The sequence below is a fragment of the Barbus barbus genome (assembly GCF_936440315.1).
Source record: "Barbus barbus genome assembly, chromosome: 27".
In the NCBI taxonomy this organism is placed as follows: Eukaryota; Metazoa; Chordata; class Actinopteri; order Cypriniformes; family Cyprinidae; genus Barbus; species Barbus barbus.
This window is the reverse complement of record NC_136755.1, coordinates 15,780,345-15,799,815: the sequence shown is the minus strand read 5'-3', so window position 1 is coordinate 15,799,815 and position 19,471 is coordinate 15,780,345. Positions and strand designations below refer to the sequence as shown.

Below are 19,471 nucleotides of genomic sequence, written 5' to 3'. Positions count from 1 at the left end.
CGTCAATAAAACGCCGCAGATATCACTGAAAATTTCCCTGTCAAATAAGGGAGTGGCACCTCCCTCCAGGCAGCTGAGCTGTTGATGTAATGCTTCTGCTCTTCCTTTGAAACAGAGAAAATAAAAACACAGTCATATTATAAATCTTCCTTTTATAAAGCACTGTATGTTTGTTCCAGTCATGTTGCTGGTTATACCAGACAATCCCACTGGTTAAAATACCCAACAACAGCACATACCAAAATTAAAATTATCAGCTTTCTATGTGCACACAAAGACTCAAGGCAATACTTACCAAATTTTAATATTCATCGTTTAGAAATTTTAGACATTTCAGCATGCACAAATAAGCCAAAAGAGACTCATAGAAGCAGCGTTTTCATCAACATAATATAAATTCTAAAAAGTAGGCCTAAATCAACATATTACAAATTATACAAAACTAAATACACATATCTTATTATATCTGACATTTAATTAAAGAAATGAAAAGAATGCAAAAATATTTGTAAAACCTTTATTTTCAAATTGCGGAGCATCCATCTGTGTTTAAACAGGTTTGAACAGGTGCAGGTGCAACACATAAAAAACAAAACTGACAGAAGATGTCTGTTTTACATTCAACAAACTGCTGCCCGTGAAATGTATGGAACGGGCATGTGGCATCTTGAAAATGTAATGAGCAATATTACAGAATACGCTGCAGTGTGCAAAAAAAATACAGATTCATAGTAAAAAATGCATACATCATATTTACATTCATAACGCAGAAACAACAACCTTAGATGACGACCGTATTTATATATAAATACTCTTAGCTTTTCATTAAGCATGTTGCTACAGAAAAAAATCTCATAGTTCTCTTATATATTCTTTTTAAGACAACAAAAACTTCAGTGCTCAGCACAAGTTTGTAAATGTATGATTTTCAGACCTCAAGTAGTATAAAAATGAATAACTGTAAAACAAAAGAAGTACGTAAAACAGAATGTGTGACTGTAGAGAGAAAAAACATCTGTGCGCTCATGACTATCCACCTCTCTCATTTCAAAAGATTCAGTGTTGGAGTTTCAGGCACATGTTTGATGACATCATAGATGGTGGTATGCAAATCTTTGACTGAATCAAGCCGTGCCAAAGACCTGCAGGATGCCTGGAAAACACAGAGGAGAAATATCAAACTGTTCTAGGGCAAAACTACTCATGCAAAATAGCAAGTGATTATTATTTAAGGTTTTTTTTTTTTATATACCTGTGTTGAGTCCATTTTCCCAGGTACAGAGACAAATTCATAAATGCCAAAGTCTTCAGTTGCATCTTCATGACCTGCAAGTATATTAATCAGATAAGTGACTATATATCAAAATACAAAGCTAAATTTATTCAGCCATTAACTTCTGAGATCCATATTATGCAATGTATTTAAAGCAATTTGTTCCCCCACACTAATAATTAAACAATGTATGAATAATTTTTGTCCACCCTTTTTAATTCACTAGCACACAAGTCATTGTATTTTCCAAAGAGAGTGACTGTGTGCGTAGCCAGCAAGGTGGAAAATATGTTTAGTGTATGCTGACAGAAACCAGGCAGATATGATTATAGTAGTTGTGATGTTAATGGATTGGGGAGTTTGTTGGCACAGAGAGGTAGTGTACACATCACTGCTTAACAACACAGGTATATTATAGTCCAACACATGCAGTAAACCTACCAGAGCGGTGCAGTCCTCTCTGCTCTGTGATTGGCCTGGAGGAAAGGATCAATACATCAATGACGTCACATAAATAAATAAATGTGTCATGTATTTCTCAGATGTTTGTATAGATAAAAAATATTTTCTTACCGCCTGTAGAAAGTCTTTATCACTGTAGAAAAAAAATAAAACAATCAATTAAAATGATTGCTAATTATTTAATTTGAATATACACTGATTTAAAGATTAAAGACCCCTTTGAAATCAGTTGAAACTGTTTTGTGTCCTGTAAAGTGAAAACTGTTGTTTTATTTTTGTATTTTAGACTTTAGTTAAAGGGGATGAGTGACACACTCATTCTAGAGAGCTTTTGAAATCGGTTTAGTACAAGATGAGAAATGTATGTCCAGCAACAGTGAATTTTGACAACGTTTAGGAGTGCACTAGCATACAGATGGCACACACAAACCTTTAAATGGGTCTTTAAACAAATGATTTAATAAATAATTGATTTTGTTCAAATGACACATTATTAAGGTGATGCCTGAATATCTTTAAAAATCAGAATGATATCATACTTCTTCTTGGATGGCAGCTCTTCCTTAGGAGCACAAACATCATACACACTATGATGATGACTGAAGAGATTGTAATGAAAGTCAATGGAGACGCACTCCCTTCCTGGCTATATTTTGCTTTTCCTGGAAACAAATCGATGTCAGTGTTAGTTGCGATGTTAAAATAAATAATTTCTGGTGTAATCTTCATCATTGAACTACCAAAAACCTGCATTGCATGCTTGCATTTTTTTTATTCTGTATCCATACTGAACAAAAATTCACTGCCTGTAACAACGTAAACAATAAGGACAGGTGCCAGCCCCTATTTACTTTTCAGTGGAACAGCATGACTTAGCAACTGGGGGAAAAAAAGAAGCTTGCCACAGCCATGCAGACTAACAATGGATGGAACAAAGGAATAACAAATAGGTTAGAATAACTTAAAACTCTAAAGCCATATATATATTTAGTAGTAGTAGTAGTACTAGTAGTTTTAGGAGTAGAGGTAAAAGTAGTATTTAAGCTTCAATAATGTCAATCTACTTTGATTTGATTAGGTCAGAAGAATTTAATAAAATAATTTGAAGGTTAATTTTAAAATTAGTCATTATTTTGACATGAGGAGGACTAATGTGTAGATTTAAAACTACACATTAGCTACAATCTGCTCCAGATTATGTGTAGATAGTGACTGCAAACATACCTTTGCCATTACTGGCCATCACCAGTGTGAACTTGGTCTCGTCCTGCTTCTTAGTCATATTGTTGAATGCCCTGCAGAAGAACTCTTTACCCTGGGGTAATTCATACGGCTTCACTTCAAACCGTGGTCCAGTCATGAGAATCTCTGAGCTGTTCTTTGTCTTAGAGATCCAGACGCAGGTGTTGGGAGGGTTGGAGTCTGCAATACACTCAAAAAAGACAAGTTCCTCCGGGTTCACCATGAACACCCCTTCAGTTTTCAGACCTTGGTCAGAATTTACTGCCAAGTTATAAGGCCCATCTGAAAAATTTGGTAATGTTACAAAAACATTATTAGTAGTTTCTTTTTCAAAATTAATTTTAAAAAAATAATTGGAATTTTCTATTACTTTGTTTTAATTCTATTACTATTAATCAATTATGTCAGTTATATTGTACAAAAATAGCAAAGTTCAGCTTTTATTAGGCTACTGATATCAAAATACTATTAATTTCTTTAGAGGTAAAACTTTTATAATCAGGGGAAAAATTACATCTTAATCTACATTCATATTTCAGATCGACTTTTGATAAATGATACGTCAGGACAGATCATGTTTAACATCTGAGTAACAATGCAAACAGCAGGTAATTCTCAGGCTGCAGGAGGAACCTGCTGGACGGTGTGCAATAACGAAGCAATGATTTACACATGGGATGATAACAGATGATAAATGAGCTTGAAGTCAGAAAGTATAATAGATACTCACAGAACACAATGAGTTCAGCCGGTTTGCTTAGCTTACTGCTAATGTAGTTTTGGGCCTCACAAATGTATTGACCAATGTCTTCTTTCATGACACGGTTTATAACAAGCGTCCCATAATCTTGTGAGAATATATGCCGCTCACTTGGACCAACCACCATGTTGTTTTTTAGCCATTTGTACTGAACATTTGTCCCATGTTCAACAGAACAAGTCAGCGTCACATTGTCCCTGTCTTCCACCAGTTCTGACTCTGGGGTCTTACTTATAACGGGCATGGACACAGGCACTGGGAGCAGAGAAAACAATAAATTAAGAATTTACAAGAAAAAAAATACTCATATATATATATATATATATATATATATTTATGTATATATATATATATATATATATGGAAGCACGCTTATATCTCAGAGCGATATCCACCTTATTTTTAACATAAAAGTGGGTGTGGCCATTTCTAACTTTAATGAGCGTGGCTTTCGATGTCATTTACATCCAGTTATAGTAACGGTACAAAAAAGTTAGTTATGCTGCTTAATATTAGAAACTGGCATTTGTTATCATATTATTTAAAATATATTATTAGTATATCATTATGGTTCTTGCACAAACAGTTTTACTGTTTACTAAACTTTCTACTGTTATTTTTCTAGTTATTCACCAGTATTCACCGGAAGTCTTACACATTCATAGAAAATAGCTCACTTTTTCATTGAAAAATAAGGTGAATAAAGTCACAATTGTGAGATACAAAGACATTGTCAGTCAAAAAGTCGCAATTACAAGAAACAATGCATATTGTCTGGTCTCAAGGTTACAAGCTCTTTGTCTGTCTCATCACTCACCTGCTGGATGATGCTGTAGATCGGGGTGCCCAAACTCGGTCCCGGAGGGCCGGTGTCCTGCAGAGTTTAGCTCCAACCCCAATCAAACACAGCTGAACCAACTAATCAAGCTCTTAGGCATAGTAGAAACTTTGCGGCAGGTGTGTTGAGGCAAGTTGGATCTAAACTCTGCAGGACACTGGCCCTCCAGGATGGAGTTTGGGCACCCCTGCTGTAGATCCTCCAAAAAGGGGAAGATAAGGACTGTTTATTTCCTCAGTTTGAGCTTCATTGAACTTTGAGTTTTGCACTTACCTTTTGACGTTGCCTTCAGTTTGTGAAATAAAGAAGCTCTTACCTTACTCCTCCTCGTGTGCCTCTCCATCCAGTGTGTGACAGAAGACCAGACCAAAACTTCGACAGCTATGGACATCCTATCTTCAAACCCTGTGACTTCTTCTCTCCGCAAGGTTTTTCAAGCTGGCCACCTCTCAAGGATTATGTTGCGGAATTTCTCAATCTTTCCTATAGAGTTCCATTGAAGGAAAGAACCTTGAAGACTGTCTTCTGGGGTGGATTGGATGACCCTCTCTAACAAATGCTGGCGTCTGAGACCCTCTGTTCTCTGGAACGCTATATTGAATATGCACTGTGGCTAAGTGGTTCTTCCTTCACTATTGGAGAGGTTACTGACTGCCAGGTGGACAAAACCGTAAATCCCACGTCTCCTACAACTGCCACAATGGCTTCCAATATCACAACTAGCGCTTCCACATTCCCTCAGGCAAGGAAGGTTGTTTCTAACAGCGCAGATTTGGTGGCAAAGCTTGCGGATCCACCTATCATTTCCATTAGGAAGGCTATGAAAATGAATTCCACTCTACGACGTTCATATTCTAAATCCATACCCAACCAACATGATTCTGAATCCGTTCCGGTGAATAAAAGCCTGCCATCCGTGGGGAACTCTGCATCGCCGGCTGCTGCTGACCCAAGCGAGCCGGCCGCCACCAGCTCCTCAGGTGCCCGCTCCTCCAGAGTGGCATCCGGTTGTCAAGTTAAGCCCTGGAAGGGCTGCTGTTCCCATGACTGGCCCAGGGAGGGCCTCGGATCCAAGATCTCTGCTCCAGAACCAGTTCCAGTGCTTGAGTTTGTGTTAATGCTAGCTTCAATCCTAAAGGCCAAAGAGGCCATTCAGGAACCTCTGGAATGTCCCGCCATGACCAGGGAGGTTGTCTGTGGACCTACGGCCTACCCTGTCACAGTTGTAGTAGTCACAGGGCATATACAGATTACCAATGTTTCAGTTCTGCCCTGGTGGGCTTCAGCTTCGTCTGCTCCACCCTGGTGGGCTTCAGCTTCATCCGCTCCACCCTGGCTGGTTCCCTGCTCTGCCTTCCATGGATCTCAATTGCATGGACCAGGCACTCCATCCCTCCTGGTTGCTCCGCCTCTGAGAGCGCTCATTGTCTGGTTATAAGCTTTGTCTTGTCACTCACCTGCCGGATCCCTATGACTCGGATGTCTTCCATCTGTTGATCCTCCAAAAAGGGGAAGATAAGGACTGTTTATTTCCTCAGTTTGAGCTTCATTGAACTCTGCGTTTTGCACTTACCTTTTGATGTTGCCTTCAGTTTGTGAAATAAAGGAGCTCTTACCTTACTCCTCCTCGTGTGCCTCTCCATCCAGTGTGTGACATGCAACAATTTAGTCGCTGAAATTTATGAAGTTACATTGGGAGGTATAAAGTCAACTGTGAGAAATTAGATCGCCATTTGAGGGATGAATCACAATCTTGTTTGATTTTACTGAGACAAAAACAGCTTTCACAAGTTGATAAAAGCATTCGTAACACCACTACATCAATAGCTGAAATGAGATCCCTCTTAACACTCAAATGTTCTTACCGCTGACTGTGACTGTCACTCTTTTTGTGACTGCAACTGGACTGGGAGTTCCTGGGAAGACAATGTTGATCTGCAGCTCATATTCCCCCTGTGTGTCTTCATACAGATGCTCAAATTTTAGTGAAACATCAGGCAAATTGATTTCCAGACGGTTCGTTAGGCGCAGATTTAGGATGGCATTGATATTGTTAAAAGTGACCAAAAGGGTGTTATTAGGCTTAATCTTGCACCAGAACCCCTGGAACGTCACATTCTGGACATCAAAATGAGTCTCAACTTTGAGGAGCATCGAGTCCCCCACTTTCCCATGCTGTGTGGGCTGCAGTGAAACACATTCAGTGCATTTAGAGTCCATACCTGTTCAAATGAGAGTACGAGTCATTAAACACCATTTACCAGTGTGAAAAAATATAAGCAACATATACACACAAACAGTTTTGTGTAATGTTAAAAGAGCTGTTCAGTCATCATAACATCCTTACGAAATCCATTGACCTACAATGGAAGTTAAGAATAGCATAGCCTACTTTGTTGCATAAAGTCAAGTTTGAAACCACTGTGTGCATTAGCAACACTTGATGCTAACAAGTTACAGGAGTGCAACTACAATTTCACATGCCATTATATAACAATTTCTTAACTTGCCATTCTCTTTTAGGTTTTAGGGCTAAAAAAAACCCCATCACTTATTTTAGAAGTGCAGTTTTTGTAAGTAAAAGATTCACAACCCTTGTTAAAAAGCACGTAATTTCAAAATGTCTACTACTGGTAATCAGTAGTTTTATATTTAAATATATTTGCAATTACACATTTGAAATGAAGCTTAGTACATTTAAAATATATTAGTTCAAATGTAAGTTAACACACACAACAAGATAAGATTTTAACAAAATATATAAATGCATAACTATTTTGTTATAAATATAAAAACAAGTATACTGCATTAGAGCATGACAAAAGATTATTAAAATAATGATTTCAAATGTACTTTGAAGTAAAACCTTTAATTTGACCGTTAATTATTACAAAATGCACTTTTTAAAAGTGTGCTTAAGTGCGTTAGAATTAGGAAACAGTTATGAAAGTAAATTTAGCCTTTCATTTCCTTAATATTATATTATCTGCAAGTACAGGTTTTTAAGAATATGCTTTGAAGTACACTAGAAGAGCCAATCCAGGCCTCAAATTCTCAATATTAATGTTTTTGGTCATTTGTGCAGAAGAACCTGCAATGTTTCTCATTAACAGTGACTCTGCTGATTAAAACATTCATCTAAATCCGTTGCTAATCTGAGCAGCTTTCCTTCTCCTGCGGTTCACTCTGACACTTCAAATTAACCGTACAGAAGAAAATTTGCAGAGTAAGACATCCCTCACATAATCTGCAATTCCAGCATGACACTGGATTTATCCACATCACTAATTAGTCCATACACAGATCTGCAGTTTAATCACCACTGCCTTTGCCCTGATCCTATACCTGCCTGAGCAAATATTGACTGGCTTCTCAGAATGATAGTCATCAAACATCAAGTTCTCTCTAATTTGTCTGAACAGGTCCATGAGCAAACACTCATGGAGACCTGATCGCAAGAATAAAGCTCCCATGGAGCTGGGAAGATAACGTACTGGACTGAACTGAACTCTTGATCCATCTCATTTACTTAAGGATAAGATTTCTTTTGCATGGATGAAAATGAATGAACGTAGGCCGTGGAGGCCCTGTTTTAACTGACAGCTGTTAATCTACATTACATTGCTAGGCAAGGCCGTGTGGCAGCAAGCAGGTAAACAGTCTTCATACTCCTCCCTCTTTATCATTCTCAGGCCCCTTAACTACCCGGACACGGCCATCTCCACCCCCTTTACTCGCTTCTGCCGGCCTGCTGACAGCCAGTGTTGTGCATTACAATAGATGACTGCATGGCTCGTGTTGTGCGCCAAATAATAAATAAAGACACCCCTATTGCACGCATAAAGGACCAGAGGGCAGATTCGGTGGAAGCAAAAAGCGTGCCTGTGTTTACGCCACACTAAGCTATGAATACATCACTAATGAGTGCACTTGGCCTGTTCTGGTCTTATTGTCTCCAAAAAAGGTGAGGATTATTGCGGGGATAGCAACAGCGCACTTACTCCATCACCCATTAGGAATTGAGCTATTCACACCAACAAGCGAATAAGCGACTCCTTATGCATCCCCAAACACAAACAAACATTAGACTATTCACACCCCATGATAATCCACTACGGCCATTTATGCTGCAACCAAAATGCACATAAAAATTAGTGGACTGAAAAATGAACAAATGCCTGACCATGAATAATCCAATAAGCCTGTTTGTGTATTTTTAAAGCAGCATGTGACACGGAAAGCTAAATTTAGGAAGCGTCTGCCATAAGACAGAGAGTCATATATCTCATGTCTGATCTTAATCTCGAAATGTGTTACATATTTGTATTCATAAATATAATGTATTCTCTAATATATATATATATATATATATATATATATATATATATATATATATATATATATATATATATGTATTCCACTGAAAATTTCAAAATGGAAGTGAAAATGTCCAAATGCAGGAAGTATTCGCCACACTATTTGAAAATTACAGAATTAAAACCAAACCACAGTTCTACTCTTTCAAGTTCTATACACCTTGCTACTTGAAATAATCTTAATGGGCAGAGAAGGTTGTTTTTTGCTTAGAGTCAAAGGTCGTCAATAGGAAATAATATTTACAAACAAATATTTAAATTAGAGTATCCCTCCATCCTATTTCTTAAATATGTACACAACTTTGAATGACATTTTAGGTTAAATAATAAACATTTATTTTACTGCAAATTTCAGACTCTAGAAATGTATTTAATGTATTTAATGACTGCCTTTGGCTTAACCTCACATTTTTACTGCTGCCATCCAAAAATCAATAAAAAGCATCTTACCAGGAATTAGAAAAAAGGTGAACATGAGCAGAAACATGGTGACTCCAACACATTCCATTTCTGCTATATAATCTCTAGAAGCTGTGTAACAAGAAAAGGGAACTGGTGACAGTATTTGCCAGGGAAATGAGAAGCTAGTTGAGGCCCCTCCCATGTGCCATTTGGACACATACACCTGGCCAAGCTTCCAAAACACTGCTGTCACCCTGAGGGCCAGAGACAGTCTCTGCGATACACATTCGCTGCAGATATACACAGCTTAAGCACAGTGTCAGATCACATGAGGAAAGTTCACTTGAACAGTTGCGGTACACGCACACACCGCACACACCGCTACATGTGTGAAACCAGCACAGACTGACATTCAAGTCCCAGACAGACACAGGGTCATTCAATGCACGGACATGCAAAGTTTTGCCTGAATCCATGCATGACTTAAAATACAAAATGTTTTCAAGAATCATCAAACACAAAGACGGAGTAAAGTTTGAGATAAATAGCCAGAATTTACCTTAAAAGTGTAATTTAAGTCAACAGCTAGTTTTAAAATAGCACTTCAAAAGATCATTTGCAGAAATACTAAACTAAAAGGTTAATAAAAGGGGTTCATAAACCACAGATTAAGACTAATGTATCATAGAATTAATATATATCGGCACTACGTTTTGAGATATTAATAGATTAATTCAGCAAGGACACATTAAATTGATCAAGTGTGTCAATAAAGATGATGGCGTTCTTTTGAGCTTTCTATTCATCAAAGAATCTGAAAAAAAGTATCAGTTTTAACAAAAATGTTAAGCAGCACAACTTTTTTGAGCATTAATATTAATGTTTCTCTACATGAGTAATAAAAATGAAAGATTTGCCTTCACAGGAATAAACGGTTTTAAAATATTTTAAATGGTCACAATATTTTATAATAGCACTGTTTTTAATCAATATTTTTGATCAAATAAATGCAACCTCAGTGAGCATTAGAGGCTTCTTTAAAAACATTTAAAGATCTTGCCAACCCCAAACGTTTGAACAGTATATTTGTATATTAGAATTTTATGCAGCTTTACCTTCTTTTTTGTGGTGTTTTATTGCATTACAATTAAATTGTGAACTCACATTCAAAACTTGGGTAAAATATAGTTGTTTTGCAATGCCGCTGAAGATCAGTGCAGGAAACACAGGTTCGTTCTAATATCAAAGAAAGAAAACCATTGTCAGCTTCATAGGGAAACACAGAAGCATGAATTTTCTATAAATATTTAATGCAAGTCGGCTGCCTTTACAACCCCAAAACCAGCATTTCTCATGCAGATCCACAGCAGTACACAGATACTGTACGCAGGGCTGCCAGCGGTCTAAATGACCTTTATTTGGACTGAGAATCATCTGCTTAAACAAACAAACCTGACATAATGAACCCCACACCCCTTTCAACTCCCCAAGCACATGATCCTCTCATCCAAGTCTGCCACAAAGCCGCACGGTGCTAAGAAGCACCCACTTTTAAGAGTCACTTAGACAAATATCTAAAGGGTTTTTCCCCACAGTCCGGCAAGAGCTCAGTCTCAATTCCCACTCCAAATTCCAGCTGCCTGTTGTGCAGGACGCCACACTCACTGGCCCTTTAATCCAACTCAGAGCCAGAAGTCTTCCTCTTTCTCTTTTTGCTGTGTTTCTTATGCTTCTTCTTTTTCTTTTTCTTCTTAGACTTGTCCTGTAAATAGATAAAAAGATATAAACATAGTCATTATGAAGTTCTGTTTAGCGAATCCACTCTGAATAACTTTTTTGTAAGTGATGCAGGTAGCATGTTCAGTCATTTCCAACCTCATGTGGACAAAAAAAACAATCCACTTGAACTATGACACTGGAAGACTTACTGTAATTTTCTCCTTCTCTTCACTACTGTGTTTTTTCTTTTTGGAATCAGCCTAAAAACGAACATATTGACAGATGAGTTTAGCATGTCACATGGTTTTGCTGTGCTAAAACCATTTAATGACATACATTAAGGTCACAGAAGGTTTAAACACACTCTTACATCTCTGTCTACATCAGACTCATCTGAGGGTTCGGAGTGACTCCTTTCAGCTTTCCTCTTCATTCGGCCGTCCTTTTCATCCTTTCAAGCAACATTTAATACATGATATGATACTCTGCCGTATTATTTTTTCATGTTCTTAAAAAAGGTCTCTAACACACACAAAGGCTACATTTATTTGATCAAAAATACAAAAACAGTAATATTGTAAAACATTACAAACTTAATCATTCTTAAATCAATCACAACATGGTGGTTTGATGCTCAAGAAACTATTATTATTATTATTATTATCATCATCAATGCTGAAAACAGTTGTGCTGCTTAATATGATTGTGAAAACTGAAACTTTTTTTTTTTTTGTGATGAATAAAAAGTTAATTAGAAACAGAAATCTTTAGTAACATTATAAATGTATTTACTGTCACTTCTTAATTTAATTTGTTTTGTTAAGATTATTAGTTGTTTTTTGTTTTGTTTTTTAGAAACAATTTTACTGACCCCAAACTTTTGAATGGTAGTGTAAAAAAAACGTCTCTACCATATCCTATTTAGAGCTTGACAGATAAGGGGTATTACGTGATGCTATAGACTGCAGTTGTACAGTACAGTAAAAAAATATTTAAACTTTTATGGTGTGATCTATTTCTTTAATGACTTGAAATTAGTCTTGAGTACCTTGTCTTTCTCTCCATCCAGTTTATTCTTCTTTTTCTTGGATGACCCCTAGAGACAAAGAACATAAGGACTCAGTCTCGACAAATCTCTTCATTATCACCAGCAATTCAGCTTTTATGTTAATTTATTTAAAGGGGTCATTTGACGTTGCTAAAAATTGCATTATTTTTGTGTATTTGGTGTAATGCAATGTGTTTATGTGGTTTAAGGTTCAAAAAACATTTTCCACATACTGTACATTATTGTTGCTCTTCTTTGCTCCGCCTTTCTGAAATGCGTCGATTTCTACAAAGCTCATCGTTCTGAGAAGTGAGGTGTGCTCTGATTGGCCAGCTATCCAGTGCGTTGTGTTTGGCCAAATACGTCAAGCATGTGACGGAAATGTTACGCCCCTTACCATATTGTGATGCCGTGTCACAACACGATGAGACAAAAACAATAAAACCCATTATAAACGAGGCATTTGTTGCTTCCAGTGGGGACATAATTACTGGTTATAATGACATATACTGTCTTTTTACGTCTCGCATTGCATCGCGCTTCGTAAACATTACCATGTCTGCACTTGTGATCGGAGAAACGACAAACAACAAGTGCTACTCTACACTGGCTCAAAACTTGCGTTTGAATAGTCAGTAGTAAATTCTTTAAATATGAAAACATACTTACAGGCTGTGAGTCAGAAGCGCCAGACTGTCCTTGCAAAGTTGGAATTGCCCCACTTTATAGAAACAGCCTTTGTGCACAGCTAGCATTGTAGGCTACTCTCCCAGGTTCAGGAAATAGTCCTCCGTAAAATGCGCTGCACACACTCTAATATTTGGGTTGAACTGTTCTGGAACAGTGTTGTAAAACAAAGTAATTTCACTTTCACAACGAAACACAGCATCTCCAGGACATGGTGCCGGTGGCAGCAACAATACTACAGCGAGAATAAAAATCACACCGTCTTTCATTGCATATACATTTGGGCGGTGTTTTGCAAATCTTCCCACACTGTGACGTAGACATGTGGGGGCGTGTTTAAATGAGCCGTTTTAGGTGGGCGTGGACGAGTCTTAACTTTTATAAAGAATATCTCTTTGGGTTTGAGACTTTAGTCTTTGCAACTTCAGGGATCTTATCTATGCATGAACAGCTTGTAACACTCCAAAGAAAAAGGAAAACTTGAAATAACATCATATGACCCCTTTAAGCACTGGAAATGAATATTAATGAAAGCAATTCAACACTGTTTCAGTTAAGCCAAATACTTCTTTAACTGGCAGGAACAATCCATTTAAACCAGGGGTCGGCAAGTAAGTTTGGCATCGGGCCAAAAAACTAATTTGCCACTAGATGGTGGGCCAGAACATAGTCTAAGGATAGTTTAAGAAATTAATTGAAAAAAAAAAATGCAACTAGAAATGCCTGACAGACTGTTACAGTGTCTTTTGAAAGTGGTAGTGAGCTGTTGCTCTGTGTTTAAATCCTGTAGTTGGACAGTCATTAACAAAAAGCCACATTTGTGGCGGTGTCCGGCAGAGTATGTGAACGGAGTGGAGCAGCAACAATTTCCCCTCCGCGCTCCAAGCATTTAATAATCACTCCGCTCCGGGTTCACCATTTTATACTCCGCTCCACTCCTCGCTCACTGATACCCGAAACACCGCTCCGCCTTTGCTCCGCGTCTAAAGTATTTCAGTATGTTTGAAATATCACCGCTCTGTTCATAACGTATATTAACAAATAAAATAACAGGAGAGTTTCAAAGTGGCTTATTGGAACACTAGTCTGCAAACTTACATGGTTTCTCAGCTTTAAAAGGTATAATTGCTGCTTTTGCAGTGCAAATTTTATTTGTGATGAAAATAGTAAGTTTTCGTCAGTTATTTTACCTACAGATCGATGCATTTCTTACAGATTTCTGCTCATTCGAAATCGGATTCAGAAGTAGCACTGAAAGATTATAATTGTATTGAGATTGCGTGTGAATAAGTGTTGTAGTAGCTACTTATTTAAATCATGCTTTCAACTGAAAATATTCAGTATCTAAAAGGAACAAACAAATTCCTTGAGAACCATCAGCCTTCACATTCTTTCAGATTTGAGAGATCCTTCTCTATCAAGCTAGCTAAATGTGTTTAACATGTGAATTCTGGCTGAATATGCAGTTATATTATGGGTCGTTGGCATGAATTGTACTCGTGATAGAGTGGTGATGAAGCGAGTGAAAACCACGACGCTTTTGAAAAAATCCGCTCCTACCTCCATTCAAAATCAGGCCGCTCCACTCCGCACTCTGCTCCGCTCACGTACTGATTGTGAAAAACGGTTGCTGTCATGACAAATCCATTTCAGAACCAGCCTCTATCAAAATATCAGGCCAGTTTTGGCCCGCGGGCCGTCTGTTGCCGACCACTGATTTAAACCATGTCATTTTTTCCCCTTGCAGATATAAACAAAAAGTACCCTGCTATCAGTCTCTGACTCGGTGTCAGAGTCATCAGATGCTCGTCGGGCAGAGGATCTTTTCCTCTTTTTCTTCTTTTTCTTATCATCCTGAAAAGGCAGAAGAACAGAGAATATTCAGCGGTATGGTTATTTTAGCCATGCATCCAAATAATGTCTATATAAATATAAAAACAAGCAAGACTTACATCATCTTCAGAGTCTGAGGAGGAACTGGAGGAGGAATCAGAACTCGATGAGGAGGAGGAAGAAGATGAGGAATGCTTGACCAAACACAACAAAAGCAGAATTTGTTAGATTTTAAGCCACATTACACTGATCTGCCGACCCATGGATAACAGGCCAAATGCATACCAAATACTCTAAAAATTCTAATCCTCTTTCTAGTGTGGGACATTAACCAATGTTCCACTTTTCCATTATCAATTAATTTTTGATTTACAGTTGCTTTAGATATAAAAATGGAGAGATCTCCTCACCCTACTGGACTTTTTCTTCTTCTTTTTCTGGAAAACACAAAGATAAATCAGGAAATTATAGATACATTTTAAATAGTAATACTAATAATAATAGTAATTACATATTGTGATTGCCAATTTATCATAACTGATGTTGGATTACTAGTATTTGAGTGTAAAGTTGTAACACATACTGGAATATTTTCAAGCCATCTTCTGCCTTTATAAATCCCTATTTATTCCACACTTTTGACGTAGTACTTGGGATGAAATTAGGTCTGGGTGGTATATTGAGTTTGTACGATATATCGATATATTTTTTATAAGCGATACGGTATGAAGCAATATATCGATATACAGTAGTTTGATACGAGCACATCTGAAAAACACGATATTCTCCATTCATTTTAACCAATTAAAATTCGATACAACTTTCTTATTTTAATAGTTCGTTTGAGGCGGTTTCTATGGCGTTATTTTAATGACAAATGTCCAGAGCGCATTGTAATGTGAGGGCGCATCAAAATGTGCGAGCACAAATCTCTTCCCTCGCAGGTAGATTCTCTTCACTCTCACACAAAACGGATGCACTTTCTCTTGCTTACTTGTGCGCGCTCAGAAACATAAGCACAGGACCGCTGCGGGCCAAATGGGTGCCCTAAGCAGGATTTTATTGTTGTGTCCCCTCCCTCAAATATTATGGAAGTTAGAAAAAAAAAACACCTACCATATGGGTCAAAACAGAACTTTGATAAAATATAAAAGCAAATAAATAAATAGTAATTTATTTGTATCATTTACAAATTAAAATTGTAGCTCTAGACGGTTACCTATGGCAGTAATACAGTTGTCTGATTGATTTTATGGTTTCAAGCATTCAGAAATCATGCATAAGAAAATTAAGCAGTTTTACTATGAAAATCATGGTTAATTTTTGTAAGGGTTGTGATGTCCACATGTTTTTTGTTGAAGAAATTATAGAGGTTGTGTCATCTATAGCAAAAAGGTGGCCAAAAATGAAAGACTAAGTGGATATTTGAATTAAATGTTTGGTCAATAGCCTATTAAACAAGGATATGATTATCCTGTAAGTGTAACAGCAGCAATTACCAGGCGTTGGCGCCCTTTACAGGCATTTATAACACGTAATGTTGAAAAAAACAATAGACATCATCACAAAATTTGTAATGGTTTTACTGGTTAAAATGGACCTTGTTGATCTCTACTGGTAATTGGTCACCTTCTGTTGGTGGCTTGTTAAAACCAATAAATCCTAATGGAATATGTCCCAAAACACACTACAGAAAACCATTTTTTAACCTTTTAACCTTTCAATGGTTAAAAGTTGATGGTTTGTAATGTTTGTAATGGCATTTGCATATGTGATTTATTTGTGATGGTATTAGAATTTTCTGTGATGGTTCTATTGTTTTATTTAGTTTTTTCAGCAGGGTTGCCTCATTGTTTTTATACAATGCATTTTAAATAATTTTAAGGGCTGTTGTTTGCTTAAGTCTGTTTTTATAACTGCAAAAAAATATTATCTTAATACTTCTTTATATATTATTATTTGAAGTAACAAAACCATGGTTAATTAGCAAAATCACATCATATTGCCAGGTGGTCACCCTATACATGGTATGCCTACGAGCGTAAACCATTAGTAAATTAATAAAAATATAATTAAATTAAAAAGTTTTTGCAAAGAAATGTTACAGGTTTATACAAATGTCATATAATTGTAAAATCTTAAATGTATAAAAATAATTATCTTTTTGGGAAACCCTTTGTTAAAAACAGTGTTTATTTTTTTTATACATTATAAATTACAGTAATATGAATTTTTATAATTTGTTGAATATAATAATAACAATATTATTACTTAAATATTACTGAAACTTTAAAACTGATAAAAAATAAATGTTTTTAAAGTTAAACATGCAAATGTGCCATTAAATTACTGAAATATTTACTTAAAATCTAAAGTAAATAATTTAGGTCAAAGGTGTTCGACTAACAAAAAAGTTTGAAAACTCCTGCCTTAATGCAAAACTTACATTTCACAGGTATATTCTCCATCTGTAAATGTTAGAAAGCGATGGAAATATTTCCATTTTGCTGTCAGAAGTGCGATTCTCCACTAAACTTCACAGATGTCATTTAGAACGAGCGCCACCAGATTGCAATGTTACAATGTAATGTGATTTCAACACTTTTTTTAATCCAAATACAAAATACCGAGATATATACCGTATACCGCAAATCAGACAAAAAATACAGATATGAATTTTTGCTCATATTGCCCAGCCCTAGATGAAATCCATATAATTTAGGACAAAACCTGACTGTACTTGTATTTTATTAATGAGATCCCAGATTTCTACATTAACATTACCTCTTTCTTTTCCTTCTCCTTGTCTTTTTCTTTCTTTTCACCTCCACCAAGTACCTTCTCCCTGTTTTTCTCCAGTACCTTCTTCCATCGCTGAGAAAAATTAGTTAAAGCAAATAAGATCCAGAAAGCAGATCTGAATCTATTGCAAATCCACTGACTCTAGTAAAATAAAAAATAAACCCACCTCGTTCATTCTGTCTTCAAAATCAGCCAGGGCTCTAGAGCCTTTCTTTTTCTTTTCCAGCTGTTCTTTTACCTCCTCCCTGATATACAGAACAAACAGAGCCACACATAAAGAAATATGATCTTAAAAATCACATATATACACAATTGATGCTTCGATTTTCATCATAATCATGTTTTCATACCATGATGGCCGTGGTCTGCTTAGATAATCCTGAATGGTGGGGCCGTTGTTGGGAGCAGGTCCTCTTGCTCTGGCAGCAGCTATAGGGTTCAAGTACGGCTGAAACACAATCAAACATTAAAATTCATAATACACTTTATCAACAATCACAAGACACACTTAATAAACACACCATTCAGCGTCCACGTTTCACTTACAAGCTACTAAAATAAACACATAACGTTACTACATATTATTTCGCTTTGACGGAAAATCATTTCTAAATTACTAAAGCATTACTTTTCATATGCTCAACATAAATACAGCAGCAAACATTCTGTACAACAGGACAGTTGAGTTAAATGTGTGCTAGCCGACTTAGCATGTCTGAGACAGATACATTAGCCATGCTATCTTTGCAATACTAACATTTTACAATTTGTGCCAGACTGCAAACATATAACACAATTTATATCAAATGTCTAAATGTCTGTGTTCATTCATTCATTCAGTGAGTGGACGTGGCTAATATGTTTAAATAAATAAGCTAAGCTTTTGACGCGTTAGCACAGCGGCTTAAAGGCCTCTTGCTTATTTTCTCTTGAAGTATTAGGAAGATGCGAGTTAAACTACCTTTACTTACCACTCTATTATCTCGCTTGCCCATTTCTGCAGATTTTGCCTAAATCTATAGGCCAAAATCTATGAAATCACCCTTTTGTTTACATGGCTCTAGTGCTTGCGGTGGCTCCAAGTGTAACTTACTGCAAGAATCTCTGAATAATTGCCACCTAGCGGTTCATCAGCAGCACGCCGTGCTCAACATCAACACTAGAGGAAGCCATTTATAACATTACAAAAGATTTCCATTTCAAGTCAATGCTGTTCTTTTAAACTTTCTATTTGTCAAATAATCCTTTTCAACAGTGATAATAAGAAATGTTATTGATTTCTGAAGGAAAATTCAGCTTTGCCACCACAGGAATAAATTATTATTATTAGCCTATTATTTTATAATAAAATATAATTTTAAATTTCTAATAATATTTCACAACATTGCTTTATTTTATGTATAAATGCAGCCTTGGTGAGCATAAGAGACTTAAAGGTGCAGTAGGAGCGTATATGAAGAGTTCAGATGCAAAAGGCTCTAAATGCCTTCTGAAATTCTCTTATAAAATGAGCATGTTTATCAGGCTCCTATATTTATGTTCAGTTATTTCACTTTAATTGCATAGAAAAGAACCTATACTTTGCCATTAGAGTAAAACTACTGAACCTAAACATCGCAGCCTGATGAAAGTGCTAATTTTAGATGAAAATTTCAGATGGCATTTAGAGGCTTTTGCATCTGAACTCTATGTTTCATACAAAGGGCATTACTGTGCGTTCTCGTGTTCCCCGAAAAGGGCAGATGTATCGATACTCGAAACGACGATCAGCAGTGAAGCGATTGGCTGGCAGCAAGACAGCAGTCTAATGACATATATTTAAAGCGGTCTTTTTCACTTTTTGAATTTTAGTCAGTGTGCAGTGGGTATGTTTGGGCATAAAAAGATCAACAAAGTTACAAATCTCAAAGTCCACTCCTAAGGGAGATATTTCATTTTTTTTAAATCCCTTTTCAAGAACTACAACGAACGGCTAATTTGGACTACAAAGTTGTTTCCGGATGTTGTGATGTCACAAAGCAGGCCATTA

General features: G+C 36.6%; 1 protein-coding gene and 1 pseudogene across 3 annotated transcripts; both read right to left on the bottom strand.

The window, feature by feature from the left end:
* Window positions 1-508: 508 nt before the first annotated feature.
* LOC306847069 (HEPACAM family member 2-like) lies at window positions 509-9,640 on the bottom strand (annotated as a pseudogene). The gene is made up of 9 exons (XR_013786013.1): window positions 9,402-9,640; window positions 6,441-6,797; window positions 3,708-3,992; window positions 2,960-3,259; window positions 2,275-2,397; window positions 1,847-1,868; window positions 1,715-1,749; window positions 1,253-1,326; window positions 509-1,153 (listed from the first exon to the last, which is right to left on the bottom strand). The product of XR_013786013.1 is annotated as an HEPACAM family member 2-like (transcript).
* A 1,003-nt stretch (window positions 9,641-10,643) lies between these two features.
* LOC306847079 (uncharacterized protein) lies at window positions 10,644-18,591 on the bottom strand. Of its 2 annotated transcripts, none has more exons than XM_079380832.1 (11): window positions 18,414-18,591; window positions 17,793-17,890; window positions 17,609-17,687; window positions 17,425-17,514; window positions 15,051-15,077; window positions 14,760-14,834; window positions 14,572-14,661; window positions 12,121-12,168; window positions 11,443-11,523; window positions 11,282-11,332; window positions 10,644-11,115 (listed from the first exon to the last, which is right to left on the bottom strand). In XM_079380832.1, exons 1-11 carry the CDS (start codon window positions 18,435-18,437, stop codon window positions 11,026-11,028), a joined length of 753 nt encoding a protein of 250 aa, XP_079236958.1. In that variant the 5' UTR covers window positions 18,438-18,591; the 3' UTR covers window positions 10,644-11,025. The 2 variants fall into 2 exon arrangements, with proteins under 2 accessions (XP_079236958.1, XP_079236959.1); XM_079380833.1 differs by having other exon boundaries at window positions 17,425-17,505; window positions 18,414-18,535.
* Between the last annotated feature and the right edge of the window lie 880 nt (window positions 18,592-19,471).

Coding starts and splice junctions, on each gene's coding strand:
- LOC306847079 (XM_079380832.1), bottom strand. CDS start 18,437: ATGGGCAAGCGAGATAATAGAGTG. Junction 14,835..15,050: donor AGAAGAAAAAGTCCAGTAGG/GTGAGGAGATCT, acceptor TGTTTGGTCAAG/CATTCCTCATCTTCTTCCTC. Junction 11,524..12,120: donor TGGATGGAGAGAAAGACAAG/GTACTCAAGACT, acceptor GTTGCTTGAAAG/GATGAAAAGGACGGCCGAAT.